This window comes from Pectinophora gossypiella, chromosome 3 (assembly GCF_024362695.1).
Source record: "Pectinophora gossypiella chromosome 3, ilPecGoss1.1, whole genome shotgun sequence".
NCBI classification, from domain to species: Eukaryota; Metazoa; Arthropoda; class Insecta; order Lepidoptera; family Gelechiidae; genus Pectinophora; species Pectinophora gossypiella.
In genome coordinates this window covers 1,013,620-1,039,891 of record NC_065406.1, presented here as the reverse complement: position 1 = coordinate 1,039,891, position 26,272 = coordinate 1,013,620, and the positions used below count along the sequence as shown (strand labels likewise).

The following is a 26,272-nucleotide window of genomic DNA, read 5'->3' as shown; positions in this document are numbered from 1 at the left end:
AACCGAACACAAACGAATACTATTTTCCATGCTCATAAATGATCAGATTTTGAATTTAGAACTAAGCATTTTAATATTCAATCAATCAATCAAATACCTACACTTCATTGCACGCAACTTAATTTTAACAAACAGTCATCGCACATGAATACTAAAGCAATTTTGGAAATTTGTATTTTTTTTTACGACATGCTGTCTACTCAATTCGTCCTCTAGTAATGTGACGACCATGACAAACGCGTCACTCGGCATTTAGTTGTAATGTTCCGCGTTCGTTAGACACTCCGACACGCTTTTAACTCGCAATGTCCCTCTAAACTGTTAACACTAACTTTGAAATATTGATTGACGTATCTGTCGTTGACTCTTACTTTGTCTAGAGGAGTGTTGCTAATCTTTTCTTGACCTGATTTTTTCGTGGTTGTTCTTGTCTTCAATGTGGCAAATGTTTTCTTAGTAAACTAGGAACCAATAGTTTCACAAATTCTTTTGCTATTCCAAGAATACAATTGTACTGTTTTCATGTGTTATGTCTGATTGTTGAAATTTTAGTTCTGTGCAATAAAGTATATTTGATTTGATTTGATTTGATTTGAATACAAGATGTTACAAACAATGGGCTTATCTCTAAATCTCTTCCAACCAATGGTGTGGGTGTTTGTTTATCGGTGTATCGATTTTATTCAACTTTATAAGTTTAGATTCATGTTTAGATCATAGATAATTCATGCGGTTTCCAGGACTTGTGCCCGGAACTCTATCACATGGGAGGTAAATTTAACTGGCGAGGAGTGTATGTCAATATGTATACTGTGCACCTCTGCCTACCCCTTCGCGGATACAGGGGTGTTAGTGAATGTTGTTATAAGTCAAATCAGAACAGGCAATCTAACTTATTATGTTTTAAGTAGATTTTTTGGCGCAGTAGAAATTGACGACTTCGTATTTGAATTTTCGAATTTAGAAACAAACTGAAGAAACCTGTTCCCGATCAATATTAAATCTTTGACGTGAACAAATCGATGCGGCTGCAGATACAGGAAAGTTATCACGCGATTTGAACACAAAGACCAATGCATAAAGAATGTTTTACGTTGACAAATATCAATGAAATACGGTTATAGACGCTATAAATTTTATGCAATTGGCTTTACACCGTGTCTTATGCAAATCTATTATGCTGCGGTAAGTTCAACCTTGCGTGAATAAGATAGAATATTTGTTTGATCCAAAATATAGGTATTAGATAACAAATTATTTTTAAGTAAATGTAAAAGGAATCAGCCAACGCGTGTCCGAATATCTACTTATTGAACATTAATTTCAACTTTATTTACACCATAAAAAAAACAGTTACAGAACAAAAATATGAAACAAAACAAAAATAAAATTAAATAAAACTAAAAGAAATAAACAAAACTCAAAATAAAATAAATTATTGCACAATTAACATTTAAACGAATAGTGTCATCTGACTACTTTTAGGGAAGCCCCTGTAACTTGTTTGTTTTAACCCATTTTTTTTTTAACTAAACCTTAATTAAAAAGCGCGCCTCGAATCGTACCTGGTGCAAATGTACCCATAATGCTGGCTGCGTTTCCGCGTTGAACAGCCAGCTACTTATTTATGTCGAAAATCTCTGGAAATATAATAACAATTTGTGCCTTTTTGATAAAATCACATTCTGATGTTATTTTCTTCATCAAAACCTCAAAGCCATTCAATCAATTTGATTTCAGGGGGGTTAAAATGGTCACATCGAAGCAATTCATCTAAGAAAGCAATATTGCAATTTGACATTTGCGCATATAACAGTAAGTGCGCAATGCAAACAACTGTCAAACAGCAATATTGCTTTCTTAGATGAATTGCTTCGATGTGGCCATTTTAACCCACCAGGTAAAAAGTGATCCCACGTGCTTTTAACTGGATTTAAACTAGCGTGCCAATTTCTAGGTTTTGTCATCACAAATCACATCCGACAATGACTTTAATCATCATCATCAATTTAAGAGCCACGCTCTTGTCAGTGTAGCATTTTCCATTCCAGTCTATCAAAGGCCAATTCCTTGACTTCTCTATAAGACACGACGTTAACCTTTTCTTTAATCTGTTCCATGTAAGCTCTTCTTGGTCTTCCCCTTCCTCTCTTTCCTTCTAGCTTTCCTATTATGATGTTTTTAATAAACACACTGACTATGACTGTAAGCGGCGATAAATCCACAAGTCTTACAATTTTTCAACTTTATATTATTTATTCTAAATGTGTTGAAAAATATAAAAGAAAATCAATACAGATGGACAGACAATGCCATTGAGTGTTTAACTCTCGTTGTAAGCCGCATGAGAGTTTTCCGGATAAATCCGGATCGGGTCTGATTGCATTTGTGATTTAAAATTCTATATACAAATACGTCGACAGACGGAGGAGAAAGGAGTGCCATGGTGGCCTAGTTGGAAGATCGCGTGACTTTCACTGCGGGTTCGAAACCCAGGACGTGCGGAAACCAATAATTCCAAGAATTCACGTTTGGATCATAAATGATTATCACGTGCACAGCGGTGAATGAAACATCGGGAAGAAACCCGCATTCCCGAGAAGTGAGTCGTATGTGAGATAATGTATTGGGCTAGTTTTCCCTTCGCGAGTTGGAAGGTCAGACAGGCAGTCGCTTCTAAAAACTAGACATGTCAAATCTGCAGGTCTCAACTAATAATATCGAATTCAGTGGTTTAGAAACGGAGTCCGATCTGGGATTCAAAATATTAGAGGACACAATCTCTCTGTCAGTGCTCCCCATTTGTCCGGCCAAGTAGTTAATGCCATAATCATAATCATTTATTTGCCATTGAGAAGGGTACATTAATTACATTGTTGCTCGTCATTAAAATTAGTTCCTCCTAGTCAGCTATTGACCATAGAATGCAAATATTTAAGATGTACACGTAATAATATTTTAAAAATAAACTTCAAGATATCAAATATAACATGTCAACATTATTAAGTATAAACACAGTGCATTATTATTATTATTAAATATAAAGATATGTAGCAAGTCACGTCAAAAATATTTAAGAAAAACTGGCAGTATAAAGTCACGCCTCGAAATAAACTTTACCTAAATAAACTTTTTTATTATTATTATTGTATGTCTTTTTCATATCTCGGGCCTATGGAGGCCCGGACTTTTGGAAGGCGTGCGTGGGGCCGAAGCCAACACGTAGAGGCCCCTTAAGACAGTTTAATCTAAATGTGGTGTGACACCAACCGGCGATTATCCCTGTATGCACTATGGGAGTGCACCCAAAGACAATCCCCGGTTCGTGTAGGACTATTGCAAATTATGGGAACAAAGGGAACTGGGCTATTGGGTTGGGGGTTAGTGGACCGGGATACTGGAGCTATGGGGGACTATGGCGCCTGCTCGACCAATGTTGGTAAACATGGATAAATGAGCAGGCGGTGACTCGCCACTCACGGGATGGGCCACCTATCTAGCCGACGCGACTGGACGGCAAGGCAGCAACATGGTTGTGAGCAGCTCAGGGTGTCGAGAGGTGTACACCGCTTTCTGCGAGGCGGTTTACCCGCCTCACCAACTCGCGACTTATGCATCTTTCACTTCCACCCTGCGAGCGTATAGCTCTAACGCCCCACTCTGGTCGGCCAATGAAGGCAAGCCAGAGGTGAGAGTCCTGCGGCCCCCTCTGGGGTCCACTCCGGCCGGCCAGTGAAGGCAAGCCGGAGACGGAGGGCCTGACCGACTCTCGGGGATCTCAGCTCCGCGGTGTTGTCACTCACCAACAGCTCGCCACAAGCTGGCCTGCGGAGACTGACTGCACTATTGAATTCACCAGGTTCGCTGATGAATGACCAGGGGGCGATGGGGTCGTCACATCCCGACGCCTTATTATTATTATTATTAAATATAAGGCAACGGAACGCGTTCGTATGAGTTCTCTCTCTCTCTTTCTCTTGATTTAAGAGCTACGCTCTTGTCGGTAGAGTAATCGCCATTCCTCTCTTCTTCCCGCCAAACCCGTCACCTCCTGATACGACACGACCTGCACCTTCTCTTTTATTTGTTTCATAAATATTCTCCTAGGGCTACCCCTTCCTCTCTTTCCTTCAATTTTCGTATAAGTTAACGTGTCCAAAAATTCAAAACTCAAAAATATTTATTTTTCGAAATTGGCTTACAAAGTTAGCGCTTTTTGAACGTCAAAAAATTAAATTACATTATTATGTAACTAGCTGTAATACTACTACCACATCGGAATTTGTAACGCTGAGGGAAGACGTGGCCAGAAAACCTCCCAGCACAGGGCCCTAGTCCTACTGTTTCATGTTTTCCTTTGTTTTCTTTTTTTTTTTAAATCCTGTTTGTATTACATAAATTATAGACTTAAATACAATGGTATTCCAATTACAGTCGGTGGAAGGAAAGTGAAAAATAAAGAGTTTATGTGCCTTTATCACAGAAACAATCCAATCCACTTGGCATAAATTGGGTAATCTGTAGTTCATACTACGACGAGTAACTAGGTGTATAACGCCCCTCGGAGTTGTGAATGAATAACGCTATATAATTGGACAGTGTGTCACTGCCGACCAACCGCTGTGCGCTGCCAAGAGTTTTCTTACCCGTTCAGTGACAGTGACGCTGGGATAATTAGGACAAGTTCGGGAATGTGGGAAATGTGTCAATGTGTTAATGTTGCTAAATTCTAGGCTAAAATTACACGCCACGAGCCCATTAGCAATGTCCATTAAAATATAAAATAATCTCCTTAAGTACTTAAGAGATGAAACTAAAACTAATTTATTTATAAAAAATCTAAAAATAATGCTAATTAAAAAGAGCTTGAATGATAAGTTTTAATTTTAATACACACTTCCTCTCTTTTCTTCAACGTTACTGTGCCCTACAGGGTCCATGTTTTAGTTCCTATGCCTATGTAACACTCCAATGTACTACATGGAATGCAATAAATAATTGAGAATTGAATTGAATTGAAGTCAATGCCAATATCATAGAATAAAGAATAGGCATAGAACGGCAACTCTCCGCTCCGCACCAGCGGCTGAGCTAGGTTTACCTCACCCCCTCGGTGTTACTTTAGTCTTCAATCGTATGAGCTTCAGACGTCACACACAGATGCGCGTTTACGATAACGTCAATGTGTAGTGTCTGTGTAAAACGAGGTGTCTTGTATGAAGTGTGCCAGAATGCGAAATACTATAATATAATTAAATAATAAATATATACTTTATACATTGTTTTAAGTTTACGCGGTTATTGGCCCCGATTCCTGGAGACACCGTCTAATTTTATTTTAAGTTATATCCGTCATTTTCATATCCGTCGAAAAGGAAAGGGACGGATGATTCACAGCTCTTAATTTTAGGAAGAATGAGTAAATGAATGTGTCGGGTTATTGACTGATGTAAAATTTATAGACGGTTGGTTTAGATTTGTGCTTAAAATTGACGTGTGTTCCATAAATTTTATGCTTGTCGATTACCCGTCCCTTTCCTTTTCGGCGGATAAGAAAATGACAGATATAACTTAAAATAAAATTAGATGGTATTTACAGGAATTAGCACCATTATCATAATTAAAACACATAATATCGGGTTCTTACTGCGTTTAAATCAGGGATATGAGACTCCCGATATTTCGACACTTTTGCAAGTGCCATGATCACGGGATGACTGATAAGATTGGAGTGGAGTAGGTATCAGTCATCCCGTGATCATGGCACTTGCAACAGTGTCAAAATATCGGGAGTGTCATTTCCCTGATTTAAACGCGGTAAGAACCCGATGTTATAGATTAACATGCAATGAGAAAAGAAGATGTCCTATATATTTCAATTTACTACCAAACGTATGGACATCCTACTACGAAAACCGAGGTGACATCGTGGAAAATTATAAAACTGTAGACATTTATTTAGTGTCATGAAGTAACACCGATCCATGTCACTTTAGCGTCTGACGCCACACAATGAGTTTTTTTTATACCACTTTTTTACGGTATTTAGTCTGGCGACTTAGCAAGCTGTATCGTTAAAGAAACGTTTGATCATTGACGCGTGCGCAAGTGTTTTGTTTAAGAGTAGGACATAACTGTCAAGCATGTGACTGACGGGGATTATTTGAAGTTTTTTTTTTACGTTCGTTCTTCTTTTTCTTATCGTTTTGATGGCGTGTCATTTTGTAATACGATCTTTTTTGTCGTGCTTAGTATTGTTGGTTTGCCTCGGATAGTGTTCACTAATTGGCCGGACAAATGGAGAGCGTTGAGCCCTATAGATGCGACGCTCATTGCCGACGAAAGACGTGTTCGAGTGTTAAGATCGACGGATTACATACAAGTCAATACTACCTTGCCAAATGTCAACCTTTACCGACAACCAGGACCGCAACCGCGTCCTGTCTCTTTCTAAAGTATGGGTTGTGAGGTGGATTACCAACCTCAGCAACCTTGGTGTCAGGGTTATTATTGAGCCGCCACAGGCCCCTGACATAGCTCATGTAACGACTACATACTTACATCAGTAATTAGTAACCGCTTAACGTGCCTTGTGAAGTACGGATCATCTTACTTTCGGACAATAGGGTGATCAGCCTGCAATGTCCTAATCAAACTAGGGCTCAGAAAGTGATTTTGTGATAATGTGCCCATCGGGATTCGAACTCGAGACATCTGATCCTTGAGAACAACAATCAACCACTCGACCACGGAGGCCGTTGTGTACTGTTATAAACCGCCTTAGTCTACTAATTAACAATGACATAGTTATCGTAGTCATAGTTATGTGGAGGAAGCAAGAGAAGTGTGTCAGGATCGAAGCAAATGGAATTCTATAGTCTCTGCTTACCCCGGTGGGAAATAGGCGTGAGTTTATGTATGTATATATAGTTATCGTATAAAAAAGTCTGCGTAGTATTGTACAGTCATGAACAATAACATGTACCCACTTTAGAACCCTGTCGCACTGTCCTATTTGACATTTAATGAGACTTACGGTTTGTTCGGATCACGAACAAAATATAAAAATGTCTATGGTTTTTGTTACTATAAAAAAGGTATTGTCATAGACAAAATAAAGACTAATTAAAGCACATAGTAACGGGTTCTTACCGCGTTTAAATGGAGATATGAGACTCCCGTTACTATGTCCTTTAATTATGATAATAACCGCGTAAACTTAAAACAATGTATAAAATAAAGACTTCCTTCTTAGCATTAAAAATGGATGCATATTTAATATTTTTCTTGTGTTAAAAAATTATCTCAAACAATACTAAAAATATATGGTGATTTATAAAATATTAATAAAAAAGTGTAAAATGTGTGAATAAGTAAAAAAAAACAATAAACTTTAAAATATTACTTTATGTGGTCATTTAATTACCAGCACACCACTCAACCATCACAACTAGAACGCCACACGGTTTAATTTGTAAAAATGTTAATGTGACATGGTTTCAAAGTGTATATATATTAGTACTCGTGACCGTACCGGCCTATTCAGTATCATGTCGCCCATCAAAAATGTTGTATGGGTAAGAGATCAGTTTCTCCATCACGTTCAGGGTATTCTGAACCGTTAGGTCACGGCATAGGGTCGTAATCTGAAGAGCAGGTGCGGTTTAGGTGACCAGTAAATAATTTAGGGCACTTGGCCTAATCGTGTTAGTCATGACATAAGATCAGACATATTTCTTATCAGAGAGGTTCTTATCACGTTTTTTTTTTGACGTGACTTATTGTAGATTCGCCGCAGATGGTATTAACTACTTAGCCGGACAAATGGGGAGCGCTGAAGGCTCTCACCCGGTACAACGTTTAAGACAACAGGCCTGAGGGTGCCCAGTTGGGCGCGAGCCTCGGCTCAGGGCGTCGTCTGAGAGGAAAAATATTTGAAAGAATTAATCGACCCTAGCGGGTCGATAGCGATAAGCGCTGAATGAGGGAAATCGTCGACCACGCCGGCGGGGTGGGTATCGTGGTCCTGAAGTGTTTGGCGTCGCGAGCTGATTGGGTGCCTCTATGGCTAGAGTAATAGGGTCGTCGGGATCGTATATTACGTCTTTCGGACGCCGATATTTTTCAGTACCGTCCATAAGCGGAATGTTATCACGTTAAAATCAGCAACATGAATAAAATAGAATAGAATAACTTTATTTCCAAAACAGAGGAGGTTACAAAAGAAGTTACATAAATTAATATTGTGACTAGTAGCTACCACTGCCCAGGGAAATGGGACTGACTCAGCATTATTGTTGCTAAGAGTATGAGTACCTACTCTCACCAACACTGATGAGAGGTGGAAGTCACATTTTTATCGATCTCCTATCACCTATCGTATTATACCGTAGATTACCAACCTCATCAACCCTGGTGTCAGTTTTGCTATTGAGCCGCCAAAGGCCCCTGACATGACTCATGTAACGACTACGTACTTACATCAGTAAGTAGTAACCGGGGCCTACGGCTTCACGTGCCTTTAGAAGCACGGATCATCTTACTTTTTGATAATCAGGTGATCCGCCTGCAATGTCCTAACCAAACTAGGGATCACAAAGTGATGTTTGTGATTTGTCGTACCGGGATTCGAACCTCAAACCACTGGACCAGGGAGACCGTTCTAATTTTTAAAGATTTAACGCGGTAAGAACCCGATATTATGTGTTTTAATTATTATAACAACCGCGTATATCTCAAACAATGTATTTAGAACTATTGCCATACGATTTGTGGTAAGTATCTGAGAAATGCGTTGTTAAACATAAATACATACTTACACCTGTAGGATCTGCACGGCAAGCGCGCTGAGCGCGATATAATAATAATATCGAGGCCTTCGACCAATAGCCATTTGACGGTAGATAGCATTCGTATCTTTTATTGGTCGAAGCGCTCGATATACGCGCCGAGCGCGACGCGGTTGTCATGCAGACCCCGCTGTGATACATGCGGGTTTAAAACCCCACATAGACTACAACATATACGAATAATGTGCAATTCCAATAATATTAGAAAGAAAGAAACGTTTATTATAAGGGACACCACAGAACAGATAAAAAACAAAACACGGAATGACACATAACTATACATACGATTACATGCGGGTCATATTAATAACCTCCTCTTTTTTAAAGTCGGTTTTAAAAGTATTTATAAGATGGCAAATTCAAATATCAGGTGACTCAGAGCCTCAGCAATGTCCGCCGTCGTATCTCAAAGCCGACAGGCTAAGACTTTCCAGGTGAAGTGGACAAACTCTTCTGAGAGTATGATAAAGTTTCGTTTTGAAATAAAGAGGTTAAAAACTAGAAGCTCAAGTGTAAGCAGCTGCACAAATTCTGACATTTCTCCATATTGTCCAGCTAAAATTATTTATAAACTGCTATAAAATGTGGAGCAACCTGAAGTGTATCCCTTCTGAAGGATGAGTTACGAAAAACTTATCACGTTAGTCTAATAGAAAGCTCGGTGAGCATGATTATGTTATAGATTAACATGCAATTAGAAAGGAAGATGTTCTATATATTTAGAAAGAAAGATAAAAACTAGAAGCTCAAGTGTAAGCAGCTGCACAAATTCTGACATTTCTCCACATTGTCCAGTTAAAATTCGTGATAAACTGCTATAAAATGTGGAGCAACCTGGATTATATCCCGTCTGAATGAGTTACGAAAAAGAAAAGCAGCCAGTTGGAAAAAGGCAGTTTTGATTGAAAATAAGTTTTTCTCAATTTTCTTCTTTCCAATCTTTAGGAAATAGAATATTTATGAGGGGGTCAAAAGTGTCTCCAAATGGTCCGTGTAATATTACACACGGTGCGGCTCGCCAGTTCTGTTTCTTTAACTTGGCTTGACACGCTACCGCGTGTCTAGATAATACTATGATTTTGCAGTTAAACGCTGCGCAAAGAGTTTTAGTGTAAAAATGTAACCAAAACAATATGTTTTTTTGCTCAAATAGTGTAGGGTACTGTCATAATTAAAGAACGCTCAACAGTAGCGACACCTGATGGGAGAAATATGCAGTTTTTATCTTTATTGTCTCGATCTGCATCCATAGATTTAACCCGTAAAGGTGACAGCTAATCAAAATCCTTCCGTGTCGTAAGCGCAGGAGAAGCTTTCAGGTTCAATATAAGTAAAATTAATTAGAAAGTTAAAAAAAGTATTTACACCATAAACAAAACAGTAATAATGAATTAAAATGCTTTAAACCCCGTTGGCAGACTTGCACCAATGGGTTATTAATTTATCTTAAGTGAAGGGCGTTTAAAAAGGCCAATCGAAGCAATTCATCTAAAAAAGCAATTTGACATTTGTCATTGTCAAATAGCAATGCAAACAAATGTCAAATAGCAATTTTAGATGAATTGCTTCGATGTGGCCCTTAAAACCCCCCACTTTTCACTAACACGGTTGGCTCGACCAATAATCAGAAATCAGAATCATTTATTCAACGTAATTATCATGGATAAACTTGTTGAAGGTCAATGTAACATTTTTGAATTTACGTCATTTCGCAAGGTGTTATGGCTGAGGAGAAGAAATGACAAGAAACTGCAACAGCAACACATCTTTTAAAAACCAATGAGGATATACATTACAAGTTATTTAATAACTAGAGGAACACATTCAATACCAGACATTTTTATCATTTAGGTAGTCATTAATCTTATAATAAATATAATAAAATATAGACGGCATTATAGATGAATTTGAAAAATTCGGATACCATCATCATGGGTTGAGCAAAAATGATATGAAAAAGTTTCGCTTTATATACGACTAAGCATGATGTGAAAATATGACGATCTTCTCTCGTTACCTGCACTGGTTCCATTCTTAGCCGTAACTTTGGTAGAAGTTGGGAATATTTCACAGAGCGATGCATTTCTCAAGATAGAATCCTTCCTTTTGTTCAACTGCCGTGAATTTTGTATGTAGCCAACGAATAAATTCTAAAGATAACAGTGTAGAGGTACGCCTACTTGAGTGTAGTTTAGTTAGTACGTGTCTTCAAGTGTTCCTTTATAACTAGAGTGATACAACGTTGTGGATACGAAACAGTGATAGTGTTTTTTTGACGTGACTTATTGTAGATTTGCCGCAGATGGCATTAACTACTTGGGCGGACAAATGGGGAGCGCTGAAGGCTCTCACCCGGTACAACGTTTAAGACAACAGGCCTGAGGGTGCCCAGTTGGACGCGAACCTCGGCTCAGGGCGTCGTCTGAGAAGAAAAATATTTGAAAGAATTAATCGACCCCAGTGGGTCGATAGCGATAAGCGCTGATTGAGGGAAATCGTCGATCACGCCGGCGGGGTCGGTATCGGAACGTATTTTAAACCAAGTTCCGCATTCCCAACTAATCCTTATAACCGTGTATGAAAGATTACGTATAATTTATTTACAAAAAATACGTAACGAAAAACGCGGATCGCGTCTTTGAAGTGCCAAATCATAAATAAATTCGTGTCATTTACGACAAGCGCGAGTTTCCGGCCCGGACACGTGGGTACGGTAATTGTGACAAACTGACGAATCTAAGCGATCTAATGAGTTATATTATTTATTACCATAATATTAATTTGATTGGGAGTCATTAAATTGGGGTATTTCAGCATCTATATCTAAAATATGACGTCACAGTGTGAAATCTGCAGAGCATATTTTGACTATAAAATTTTAATGAAGGTTTGATGTGATTAATTACTCCTACTCAGCGTCTTCATTAATTTGGTTGTGTGGAAATTAGTTATTTTTAGTAAGTATGTGTGTAATAAATATTAACATCACGTAAATTGCAATATGTTTTTTTATTTATTTTTTTAAGCAGTCGATTGTGCCTATCATTTGCACTGTATATCCACAAACTCAAATCCTATATTTGTTTTTACAAAACATAGTACTGAAATCCATTGATATGTACTTAATAGCTTTATCAAGCTGTCTAACATAATATTTTATTATATTATTATATTATTGTTGTTGTCTTTGATTACTTGTGGCTCTGCCCACCCCATTAGGGATTGCGGGCGTGAGTTTATGTATGTTTATGATGTATTATTATCTTGCATACTTACATTACTTTAAAACTAAGAATCCGTGATAGCAATGTTCGGAGAAAGCGTGATTTATCACCGTAGAGTCAGGGGTTCGATTACCAGCTCGGATTTTCACAACTGAATTTGATTTTTGGAATTAGAATTCATGTTTGGATCATCATCATCACTACTTTAAGAGCCACACTCTTGTCGATGTAGCATTCTCCGTGCTACTTTTTAGGGAAAAATAGGGCAGTGGTTTCCCTCTTGCCTTCCGCCGTTTGGATCAGAAATAATTAAAATCACGTGATTTTCAGGATTTGTGCCCGTTTAATGGCAATAGCTCTTCTTGGGCTTCCCCTTGCTCTCTTTCCTTACATGGAATAGATTAAAGAAAAGGTTAACGTCGTGTCTTATAGGGAAGTCAAGGAATTGGCCTTTGATAGACTGGAATGGAAAATGCTACACCGACAAGAGCGTGGCTCTTAAATTGTTGTTGAATGGCAATAGACTTGCCCCCGACTTAAACATAGTTTTCGAGGAGTGGGTGTATATACTATTATACACCTCTGACTATGTTTGTTATGTTGTTGTACATAACTATGTTTATGTTAAGCAATAAGTATTGATAAACAGCTTCCTCTGTTATTATTACAGTTGTGCAAGCCAAAAGCATAATTACAGAAATTTATTTTCACATTATTTGTGGCGTAACGTTAACATAGTGATTTATTAACAATAAACCAAATTATTAGCTAAATTAACGCGGGCACAGTCGTTAAACAGACAAATGGAGACATTATATCACCAGACAGCTCCAAGGTCTCTCTATTCTATTCTTGATATACTACTATTTCTCCTATTGTATTTTTAAAACATTATACACCTCTACTTCTTTCATCTGTTCGTTCCACCCAAAATAAATTATATCGCCACAAAAACCGTTGACAAACTTATGTATCTTGTTAGAAGGCCGACATTTCTTTAAATTGAGGATTTCAGAAATATACGTATATTATTAAGTTTGCTGTTAACATAATTAGGGCTATTCTGTCATATGATTTAGTGTATTTTGACTTGCGGCGATTTATAGCAACTTGACGGATATTACGGACGTGTTCAACAAGTTTTGAGAATTTCTTTGGAAACTATTTAAGAGCGTTTTGTTCTGAGAATGAGTCAAGTCACCTGTTCGCGTCGGTTACAACTTTTTCTTTGATTTTTTGTGAAATATGTTGATTTGCAAACTGCGGTTTTCTTTGTAATGTCCGTTCATTCATGAAGATGATCTGTCTCACAAATGTTAGAACATCGGTAGGTTTGGCCCATGAGTTTCAGTGATGCGTTAAATTTATGATCAGTTACTGAGACCACACCCTTCGAACTGCCTGGCATGACCGTTAGTTTAAGTCTCTGTTCTAAATAGTTACAATATTAAGGTGCTCTTCGATTCGGAAACGTTTTATATTAATAAAAGTGAATATAAATCGAAAGTGTTTAAAAACAGTGTCTTTCTAGCACAAACCATCTAGCCGCTGATGACTCCGAATAAAAGCACGCGAACCAATAGATAAACAAAACAGTGCTCACAATAATGAAACGAAGAAAACATGACACAAGTGATATCACAACTCAAGTTCATAAAAATACCAAAAAAGTTCCACCAACGTAAACGTAAGTAGAGGGACCCTACACTGCCAGACAAGTGCCTTACAACAACGAACGATAAACTACGAACTAAGCTAAACCTGGTGCTCGAAACAATAATAGAGTAACAAATAATGCTAGTGAGAAGCGAACACAAAAAGAGACTCGATCTAAAAGTACTAAAATGTTAGACGTTTTCCGCGGGTTAAAGAATCTTATTAAAGTGAACTATATACACATCGACTCGCCGGTATTCAGACTGCACTATTCGATAACCGTGATCCTGCTGATCTCGTTCAGCCTGATAGTGACGACGCGGCAGTACGTGGGCAACCCCATCGACTGCATCCACACGAAGGACATCCCCGAGGACGTGCTCAACACGTACTGCTGGATCCACTCCACCTACACGCTGAAGAGCTTCTTCAACAAGAAGGTGGGCGTGGAGGTGCCTTACCCCGGCATCGGCAACAGCCGCGAGAAAGGCAAAGAAGATATGAGCGACAGGAAGATCTACAAATACTACCAATGGGTGTGCTTCTGCCTATTTTTTCAGGTGAGTTTTAATATAAGTTTACTGACAAGTTTTTGTCTTCTACCTAATAGGGACACAGTCTGTTGAAGTCTGTGTTTTCATCATTACAATCTTGAAATACTCAAAGCTATCTTTGGGTACATTTTCAATTACCATCAGGTGAAATAATGGTTAAACGAAACCTATATTATGTAAATTAAAAATCTGTTTCAAAAACTGCTACTAAACTGCCTAACAACCTAATAAATACTAATAATGACATTTTTATTACCATAAATGCGACGAACTACCAAAAATACATAGCAATGGAAATGCAAAATATAACATTGATTGAACATCCTATTTTGAAATTCAAATGTGTTCGCTACATGAAACTGTAGTTTAATCTTTGACAGAATGCGGTCTTCATAACCCATGGGAAGATATACCCACTACCATTTGCAGGTTATAATTTTAACATTTAAACATTTGAAATTCTGATTTCACTACTTTGTCATCTGTATCGTGGGTATGGCATGGATCGTTAACATAACACCTGACTGATTGCCCATACTTGGCAAGACTAATAAACATAGTCCTGGGGTTAAAATGGCCAAGCAATATTGCAATTTGACATCTGCGCATATAAAAGTAAGTGCGCAATGCAAACAAATATCAAATAGCAATATTGCTTTCTTAGATGAATTGCTTCGATGTGGCCATTTTAACCCCCCTGTGCTCATCAAAGGAGGCAAGTTGTAGGTTGATGAAGATGATGATGATACTTATTATAAAACTGATACAGGTAAATAGCCAATTTAATTACGAATACGAAACCATCATAGTATGGTGAAGAAAAAATCGAAGCTTTTAAAATAAAGTTCGTGTTCTACATTGACCCGTCTAGGAATAGAAATCAAACACAGCTGCTGAAATGAGACAAAAGTAAAAATACAACACTGTATACGATGTTTTCATTATAGTAAGGCTATGCGCCTTTTTGAAAAATCTCATACATACATAAATAGCCTATATACGTCCCACAGCTGGGCACAGGCCTCCCCTCAATCAACGGAGGTGTTTTTTACGGCTAATAGCCGGGACCTACGGCTTAACGTGCCCTCCGAAGCACGGAATCATCTTACTTTTTCGGACAATCAGGTGATTCAAGCCTGAAAAGTCCTTACCAAACAAAGGACAGTCTCACAAAGTGATTTGAAAAATCTCATTCTGATGAAATTTTCTTCAACAAAACCTCGATGTCTTTGAATTAATTTCATTCAGGTGAAAATGAAGACCACGAGTATTTACCTGGATTGAAACTAGCTTGTCTATTGCGAGATTTTGTTACAGACAATCCCATCCGATTGTGACTTGTGGTTTTCTCTCTAACGGGATGATAATCACAGCTGGCGAGGAGTGCATCATCATTATCAGCCCATTAACGTCCTCACTGCTGGGGCACAGGCCTTCCCTATGGATGGACAGGGAGATTGGGCCTTAAACCATCACGCGGGCCCTGATGGTTATTAAGTACGACTGCTAAAGCAGCCGGGACCAACGGCTTTACGTGCCTTCCGAAGCACGGAGGAGCTCGAGATGAAAACTTTTTTGTGGTCACCCATCCTATGACCGGCCTTTGCGAAGGTTGCTTAACTTCAACAATCGCAGACCGAGCGCGTTTACCGCTGCGCCACCGAGCTCCTCAATGCAGTATAATACTAATACACTCTGCCTACCTCTTAGGGAATACAAGTGTGGCGCTATGTTATGATAAACTTTATAATCAAAACTCTTCTGCCCCATATAAACTAGCCTTCAACTAATAATGTTCCGTCTATAATCTCAGCGTAAATTGCGTATAGAATCAAAGTTTAATCCCGCTTATCACTAGCTGGATCGAGTTCATAGTGGCTATAAATAGTGGCCGGCGGCTCACCTACAATGCAGGTTATTACCCGTACATACGGCGAGCAAATATTTTCTAAACAAACACATAAACGAGCCGACGCGCTAACAAACCTCGTTGCGGCTGCCGCCGCGGTTTTTGTGCAATTACCTTTGAAAACGTGTCGTTACGATTGTTATAATGTGTTCTTGATGGATAAAAACATATATAGAAGGTTGCTTGTTTGTAGATATATATAAATATCGAGGATCCAATAAGGAATTAGAAACTATGCTGTCTTTAAACATGATGGACATTTTATAGGCAATATAGCCATTTTTTTTTGACGTGACTTATTGTAGATTTGCCGCAGATGGCATTAACTACTTGGCCGGACAAATGGGGAGCGCTGAAAGCTCTCACCCGGTACAACGTTTAAGCCAATATTTCCACACAACATTACAATTTCTTAAAATTTTATTAAACTTCTTATTTTCTACGTAGAGTCCCTTTAATGCTGATAACGTTTACAGATTTGAATCGTATGCACTGTTGGAACTTTCACCCAGAACAGATCCAGTAAATTTTTGCCCTATTATTTGAAAAACGTACGTACGTACGTTTACGTAGAAAACATTCAGCTGCTTGTCTTCCCGGGCATGTCGTAAAAACCGACAGAGGGATTGTGTCCTCTAACATGATGGACTAATGTTATGGGCGATAGGCTGATCCCTTATCACCATAAGGTTCATCATATCCAGCTAAGGATATCGTATCAACAGTGGCTGCAAGTTGTCTTTGATTACTTGTGGCTCTGCCCACCCCATTAGGGATTACGGGCGTGAGTTTATGTATGTATGTATGTATGTATTATTTGAAAAAATCCTATAAAGTCATCAAAAGGGTTCGGAGCGTAATGTCACTGTATTTTTTCAAATTAACAGAAGATAAATCGATCTTATCTGTCTTGCTATACGGATTATAATTCCATCATCATCAATTTAAGAGCCACGCTCTTGTTGGTGTAGCATTTTCCATTCCAGTCTATCCATAGGCCAATTCCTTGACTTCCCTATAAGACACGACGTTATAATTCCATATTCAATTGAAAATATACATATAGACAGATCGTCCGATGCGGAAGGATTTTAGTGAGCGTTATCCTTAAACCGTCGTCTTAATAAAAAAAATCCAAGATTTATTTATCAAGAGAAACGAAACTACTTCCAATAGCTTTCGCGCAAGTATTTGTGAATGAATTGGCCTTGAGGATAATGTCTTCGCTCGTCGTCCCCTCATTCTTGGGGATCGTGACTCCATCGGAAATGTTGAGACAAGGATTTTTATTTCCAAAATGTTCTTGGGAAGAGGAATTATAAAATTTCGTATAAAATTAAACTTTGTTAGGTATATTAGGTTTACCAACGGAAAATATTTTTTTTTTTTTAATTTCTGTTGGTAAACCTAATAAATTAAAAAAAATGGTAATGTTATTGGTAATATTGTTATTTTTTCCTAACCTCATTGTGGGTTTGCCTCAGATGGCATTAATTACTTGACCTGTTACAAAAAGCGAAAAACTAACCCAACTAAAATATAAAAATAATAAGTGGTCAACCTCGGCTCAAGGCGTCGTTTTGAGAGAGTTTATATTTAAAACAATTAATCGACTCTTGTGGGGAGGTAAATATTATATTGTAGTAGTTGTTGAAGGATATTGAAATCCATTATTCAGGTAGAGTCCATAAATCTTCAGAAAAACTTGCAGCTATATTTGGCCTAAAAGATGTGCTTTATTAACGTCTTTTCGGCTCAACGTGGAGTCACAGTCTAGAAATAATAGCGAATATAACGCTTCTTGATATATAAGGCCTGATGATAGAACTTACTCGTTCCTTCTGACCTGGACCAAAATTACGTGGAACACTGACAAAATTTATATTTCGAAGAACTGTGTTTTATTAATTTCCTTCTGTGTTCTGATTGCGAAATTGGCACGGTTATTCTCTAGGCTATTTCATTCCTGCGGTCAAGCGCTAGATTAAATATTTATATAAAATGTTGTTTATGATAATATTTCACATACTAATCCATCGATAGTTCACTTAAGCAATAAAAATGACACGATCTACATCAAAGCGTACATTCTACGCCGCGGTTTTATTCCCTCGGCCGCGTGCGTGTTGTAAAGTATTTCGATCAGCGTACATTTCGAAACTTGTTATTGGAAACGTTTTGGCGATCACCTATATTGGCGATCACTGTGTTTTCTAAATCTATCATTGACATGATTGACTAAACCATCAATAAAGTCGAGTTATATACTTGCGGTCAAAATTATTAGTCTGTTATTTTTATGAATGATTTGAATTTTATTATGTTTAGTCTAGGGATTGATGGTGTGCTTGGTATAATTTCAAGCATATTTTCGACTTGTTAATTTTTGTCTCTAACTTTTTGTGTTCTTCTGTCAGGTGAGTTACTATACTAGAGCCGCCTTGTCCCGTGACATGGCTTATATAAAGGATTACATTTTATGTAAAGATTAGCCGGGACCGAAATGCCCTCCAAAGCACGGTTCATCTTACTTTAGGACAATCGCGTGGTAAGCCTGTAATGTCCTGACCAAACTAAGGACAGAAAAGTGATTTTTCTGATATGTCCCTGGGATTCGAACCCGGGACCTCCGAATCTTGAGCCCAACGCACAGCCACTGGACTACTGGACTTTTTATTTAAAAGCATTATGCTCCTGCCCCTGTCCCACTCGGGACAACATGTATTCTTCCATTCATCTCTGTCAATCGTCATCACAGTACTCATACCTTTCACATACATACTTTTTTATTTAAAAGCGATAAAACAAAATCTCCGATCACAAATGACAGAGCAGCCTCCGACCCGTCAAATACCCATTCCTGCGGTCTGAACCGTATCACCCGAATATTTTGATTACCCAAAATTCCGGATTCCGTTTTGATTAACGTCCGTTTTAAAGGTCATTAAAACAGATAATAAAAGTTGTGAAACGGGCCGGTGCGCAGGCGGCTAATATTAGGTATTGTTTTACTTGCGCTGTTTGTTTATGAACACCTCCTGCGCTTGCGACACGATACCTGCTCGGAACTCGGCCAACGGTTCCGTATCTAGGTTGGCTGAGAGCGATTTCTTTGTTCTTGACGGATTGTCGATGTAAACATTGTGACGTTGAATGTCAGAATCGGGAACACTCCCGTTGTTATTATACCTATACTTCACAGTTGCTATGGCAACACTGTTGAAGTCATGGGTTGGCAGGTCTTCGCAGATATGCGATCAGTTATTATTTAAAACTATTAATATACTTATTTGTTAGAAAGGAGTATTTGAATTACTCTATCAATCGAGTGCTGTCTTAAGATATATAAATAGTCGAACATCATCGTGACGATAGCCATGATTAAAAGAGATGCAGAATAGAATAAAAGAGAAGAAAAGGATATTAATTGAGATTATAATCAGCCAGTTTCATGTAGCAAAAAAATCCTAGTGTTCGAGGGTATAAAAACACCGTCTTCATATCAGATGGACCCTTTTATGACAATGTTTTCTCTCTATTTATACTCTATGGTTCTGCTGGCTCTGCACAGCGATGGCAACGCGCGCGGCGCGAATTATATCGACAGTTTCGACCCATAGACGCAGCGCATGTTATCTACGTGGATAGACGTTATATGACTATTGGTTAAAGCCTTGGATATAATTCGCGCAGCACGCGGAACGGTCGCCGTGTAGCGAGGGATGAAAGCTATAAAATGTATGCGCAAATGAAACACTATCTACTTCGACGGGTAGCACTCGATCACTATTTGAACATTCTTTTTGCCGGACAATTAAGTATCATGAAGTAAGAAAATAAATAATTAGGACTATGGAATATTAGGACGAGCAAATATTAGGAACCTCATGGTAGGAATGTCTACTTTAGGTAGACTTTAGGACAATAAACATTTAATATTCAACCGACCCCCGCTTAAATGCATTATGATTTTATGAATAGCCAAAACTAGAAGACTCCTTGTTCGTTCTTATTCAGTTACTTACATTGAATAAAACGTTCTTCAAATAGAAACAAAATAACATTTAGTAGATAAAATATTGTGTGACAGAAGTTATACGTAGCGCAAAATTTATAAAGTGAGTTTCATCTTCTTGGAAAAGAAGAAAAAGTTTTTTATTCAAATATTTTAAATTCATAATCCATAATAATAAATTCATAATCCAGAATAATGTCGTCGAAATTTTTCAATTTGACTAATAAACGTATTGGAAGTAATCCTGAGATCTGGCTGTATGAATAAACATCGTTATTTCGGCAATACGCAGAGAGGGCACTCAATAAACTGGAGCTGAGAACATAAACTAAGCTAGTACAAGGGTAGGGGTGTCGCGGCCATCATATTTCGTAAATCGCATATGGATTCCCAAGTTTACCTATTTGAAAAATTCGAATATTTATCCAATGTGCGTCGAAATTACGCGCCAGTCTTCAAAATAAACAATACAAAAATCAATCTTACCAAGGCGATTAAAAAGGCCACATTGAAGCAATTATATTTGACATTTGTTGACATTACGCACTTATCATATGCCCAAATGTATAATTACAGTATTACTTTTTAGACGAGTTGCTTAAATGTGGCCTATTTACAAAAAATACATTCTTACCGTGTGCCCCCTAACGCGTAAATACAAGCGAGACACAGATCTCGCACACTCTCCATCATCTCCTTAGCGGCTTAGGTACGGCCATTTAAGACTGTAGATAGACCCAGAGGGCATTCAATGTGGATCTTTCTTCTCTTTTCTGCGGGGCGGAGATTTCCCGTACGCTTATTATTGGCGACTAAAATAATAATTATTTATTTACTTATTTAAAAAAATAAATAAATAAAATAAAAAAAATATTATAAAAATAAAAAATATATAAATAAATATTATTAATTAATTAATTAAATAAATTAAATTTATGACTATTTTAATAATAATTAGGTATTGTTTATTTATTTTACAAAAATATTTACGGACAGAAAACATAAATGAACCTAAGTAAAGTAAATAACATGGTAAAAAAATATATCATCACATCACTAATTTAAGAGCCACGCTCTTATCGGTGTAGCATCCTCCATGCTACTTTTTAGGGAAAAATAGAGCGGTGGTTTCCCTCTTGCTTTTTGCCCAAAAACAAAAAATATATAACAAATAAAATTGAATAATATTATAATAATTATTATTATAATTAAGTTAGCGATACGTAGCCCTAGTGGTATCCTTCCTTTTCCTTGTAGCGTCGGTATTAGTCTTGATTCTGGCACGAGCGTTGTTTTTATTAGCCGGCAGGAAGTCATGCGGAATCCATGCAAATTTCTACAACATGCTAATGCCGGCCGATTGCGAGTCCCGCGCGCCGCGGCCACGATTATGCGACTGCGCGTGCGACTAAAAGTTGATGCGATTTTTTAATCGCACTTTTTATGTTAGCTATGTCTTTTTTTTATTTAATTTCAACCGGTGATTTTGCATCGTTTTTTGTATACATACATAAACTCACGCCTATTTCCCACCGGGGTAAGCAGAGACTATGGAATTCCATTTGCTTCGAATCTGACATACTTCTCTTGCTTCCTCCACATTAATTAATTTGTTTTTGTTTATTTTTTTATATTGGTCATAATATTAGACCTAATTACTCATGTACTTATTGATATAAGGATAAGTTAAAAAACCAACAAAAGACATTTAAGTTCAGCCCTGAAAATTCCAAAATCAAACTTGATAAATTTCTACTTTCTTCAAACCTATCGCACCAGCTATTTTAAGCTAAGCTCAAAACCAAAATCCTGAGTCCGTCTCAATAACGAAACCCAGAGGATCCCGATGGCTTTGTCCCTGAGTAACTCTCTGGGTAATGTTAGTTCTTAATATCGGCTGTTTAGCATTCGGCGAGACAACTCTAACCTAATTTTGACCTCCTTAAGCGTAATATGGCTCCTTATGAAAGCACTTATTGAAGCCATCTCGACTACAACTGTTTTTAAATGTAAATAGTACAAAGTAATGAATATTATTGTTACATTAAAACTGGCCAAAGTAGTCTTGGAAATGGTTTTCTGCTATTTTCATACGCTTTGTCTAGCTTCTTTTATTACAAATACATACATACATACCTAAACTCACGCCTATATACCACCGGGGTAAGCAGTGACTATGGAATTCCATTTGCGTCGAGCCTTTATAAAAAATGAAATGGGTATGCATGTATGTGTATTTTATTAAAAATCTAGGTACCTATTTGACAACAGGCAGGTTATTATTATTATTATTATTTATTATTATTTATTATTATTAAGCCACAGGTTAGGTTGACAGGTTTTTTTTCAGATAAAAATTATCCATAGCCTTAGTAACAAAAAATGTAATCAAGTGTTAGTAAAATTAAACTAATATTTGTAAATCTTCTTCTATCTCCTATTTAGGTGGATTACCAACCTTATCAACCCGGGTGTCAGGGTTTATAGAGCCGCCAAAGGCCCCTGACATGACTCATGTAACGAATACGCACTTCTATCAGTAGTAGTAACCGGGAAGAAGTCTTAAAGTGCCTTTCGAAACACGGATCATCTTACTTTTGGACAATCAAGTGATCAACCTGTAAAGTCCTAACCAAACTAGGGATTACAAAGTGTTTTTTTGTGATTTGTCCCCACCGGGTTTGAACCCAGGACCTCCGGATCGTGAGCATAACGTTCAGCCACTGAACCACAGAGAGGCCGTGTAATGTTATTATTATAATATAAATATTTAGTAAACTATATTTAACGGGTCGATACGTGATTAAATATTAAATAAAGTAAAAAACAATAACAATAGTTTACTATGTATAAAGTGCGTGGATCTTTAAAAGTGACTATACAGTGTTAGTGACATCGTAACGAATACTGAGGGGGATGATTCAGACCCTGATTCTGAGTTAATATCAAGTGGAATTTTCCGTCGCAAAATTCACGATATATTTTTGTTTTTTTTATTATTTTCAGTTCTATACTTTAGCGATGGATAATTCCACTTGATATTAACACAGAATAATCAGCTGAATCACCTCGGTATTCGTTACGATGTCACTTACACCTCGTACAAATACGTACAAGTAGCCATACAAGTGCGTATGGATGTTAGTGACATCATAACAAATACTGAAGGGGATGATTCAGACTATGATTCGGCGTTGATATTCAAGTGGAATTTCCTGTCGGAAAAGTCATGATAATTTTAGTGATTTTATTTATTATTTTCAGTTCCATACTTTTGTGACGGAACTTCGTCAACTTAATATCGATCCCATTTTCATTCGTTTCGATTTGGCAAGGCGTATAGGCTAGTAAGTACAAAGTTTTTTCTTTTTTCTTCGCAGCTTAGAAATAGGTACACAGAGTGTTAATTTGAAAAAGCTGCGTGCTAATGAGTGGAATTAGTGCGTTCATTAGTGAAACCCGATCGACTAACTCGGCTAATGTATTACTGCAGGGGGCCTGTTTCTCCTAGAATTTTTAAAAGCGTTTTGCAATCTTTTGACAGAAAAAAAAATATTATTTCATGTTAATGGCTAATGCTTATTATTAAATAGACGATAGCCGCCACGATATCACAATACTCATAGAAGAATCCAAGCGTGTTGTCTATAAATAAGTCGTCCCTGACGTCGCAAAGTGACGTATCTCAATTTTTTGGCGGATCTGATTTGCACCTTATGTTATTGTCAATAAGACACAATTTATTTTAGCAGAAAATTGCAGATACGTCTTTTTGCGACGTCAGGGACGAAGTATAGTTTGAAAAAATACTCGACCGATTTTGATGATATTTTTTGAGTGCCAAGTGGACCATGATGGATGGTTTAGGTTTTCACAGTGTTACCTTGCGATCGGGCAGAACAACGTTTGCCTGGACCTATATAAATTTCTGTATTAATTAATACCTTTCACGTAGATATAAATACACCTAATTTACATAAATTAAATAAAGTTTTTACTTTCTTTGCATTTTCGGAGGTATGTGACCTAATCTCTATTGGGCTGATTTTCCCTTCGCGGACAGACAGGCAGTCACTTCTGTCAGACAGGCAGTCGCTTCTGTAAAAAACCGGATCTGTCAAATCATCAGGTTAGGTAACCGAACCCTTTGAAATGAAAAACGGGATAATGCTAATGGGATGACAACTTTCTTTGTAAGATCGCTTGCAAATAATATACCTTAGTAATTCGAAGAATATGGTGCGTGCGATCCCTTTCTCTTTTCGAAGACGCTATAAAATTCAAATTCTCACCTTAAACAACGCAAGTTCATTGACTCTCGCTGAACTTTTCAAGAATGTAAGGGACGTAATTACCGTCATTGCTCAGTTGGCGGCTACCATAATTATGCACATAATAACTTCATTACATTACCATAGTCCAAAAATAACAGTGGGGACACTGAATATAAAAATCTTGGTGATTTTAACACGACAACGTAACATCACGCTGGTATCCCCGCAGGTGTAGGCAGAGGTGCATAGTATATACGCTCACTCGTCACCAGGTATGTTTAGTTCGATGTCATTAGGGTGTAAAGTTCCTAGTGGCTGCGAGGGCTGGTTTTCGGAGGCTTGCAAAACTCAAATAATTAATTAAAATTCGTACAAACAATATGATACAGTAGTTGAATTGAGTACGGTCATGATCATTAATATGTATACACTTTGGTACCATGTCACATTAACTTTTTTGACAAATTGAACTGTAAGTCTCACTAAATGTCAAATATGTTAGTGCGACAGAGTCCTAAAGAGGGTACATTATATTGCTCATGACTGTACAAGAAAATTGGACGTGAAGAGACAAATGTTGTCATAGTAATAACAATATACATTTAATGTTGGGGTTGACACCACGAGCCTATTGCCATTAACCGGACACAATCGCTGGAAACCACATGAAATCAATGATCTAAACATAAATTCAAACTCATAGAATCAAATTCAGTGGTTTAGATCCCGAGATTCGAACCCGTGATCCTACAATGTGTCATGCGTTTTCCAAACACTTGACTTTTTGTCTTGGGCAGTATTTTTTTTTTCTTTTTTTTTTCTGGTTTCCGCGGCTGGCGATTGGGGAGTGTTAACGACTGGCTCCTTGGAGCGACGTCATTGGCATATTATCCTTTTTTAATATGACATTTTATTATATTCTTTTGTTTCTTCTTGTTTTTGATTAGCCTCGTATTTAGTACTTGGCCGGCTAGGAATAAATAATAAGTCAGTAAGAGTAATTATTTATTCGTAGTTGGCCGGCCAAATGAAGAGAGCTAATGGTTCCTAATAAATAATTATTTATTCGTAGAATGTTTCTCATCTTGTTAAAAAATGCCTGCCCGCGTACGGTACCCGAACGGCAAACACTTACTAATTATACTAATGCGAAAGATATCGAGTTGCGGCTGAGGAAAATCTACTAGTATTACAAGAAATCTTCTTGTAAAAATTTTCATTATTACAATAATGTGTTTATCAAAACTACTCATGTAAATTACATGTTACAAGTGTCAATATTTATTTTACAAGTATATTTTACAATCCCTCTACTTTTTTGATACTTAAACGTAATTATGTTTAAGTATCAAAAAAAGTATTAGTAGTAATAGTGTTTAAGTATCCTTTATGTTTTCCAACTAAAGATTAATTTAATGTGTATATTTTAATGATGTAAATGTATATGTGTGTCGTAGATTTTACCTAAATAGACTTTTTTATTATTATTTTTTTAATTTACACGTACTTGTGAGTAACTTGTAGCTTGTGGACGTGTAGACTTGCAAGTTTTGATAAACACGGCACAGATTCGCGCTACACAGTCACTTGTGTGCAGTGTACCCACTGTTGTCGTTTTACTGTGTCATTTACTCTCCTGGCTGCATTATGTGCGATCACGTGCCACTTCCCCTGAAGATTGTCTGGGGGATGAAGTGGTCATACGGTAATAAATTACTCTACAAACAAACTCATGTTTTTTGGGGATTTTTATCCGGTTGATTAGGGGACACCTTCAACCCGCAGTGGAGC

General features: G+C 37.5%; 2 protein-coding genes across 11 annotated transcripts in view; one reads left to right on the top strand and one right to left on the bottom strand.

Annotated features, from left to right (window-relative positions):
- The window catches only part of LOC126382225 (tRNA (adenine(58)-N(1))-methyltransferase non-catalytic subunit TRM6), a 460,488-nt gene that overhangs the window by 376,061 nt on the left and 58,155 nt on the right, over positions 1-26,272 (bottom strand). The gene's annotated exons all lie outside the window — the stretch shown is intronic.
- LOC126382227 (innexin shaking-B) overlaps positions 1-26,272 on the top strand; it is a 196,873-nt gene that overhangs the window by 142,786 nt on the left and 27,815 nt on the right. For 5 of the 8 annotated variants that reach the window (XM_050032017.1, XM_050032021.1, XM_050032022.1 and 2 more), the window contains exon 2: positions 13,605-14,289. The exons of 2 other annotated variants lie outside the window; for them this stretch is intronic. In XM_050032017.1, coding sequence (XP_049887974.1) covers positions 13,918-14,289 — 372 coding nt within the window. In that variant the 5' untranslated portion in view covers positions 13,605-13,917. Of the gene's footprint in view, positions 1-13,593; positions 14,290-26,272 lie in introns of all 8 variants that reach the window. One more of the 8 variants, XM_050032019.1, reaches the window with a different exon arrangement.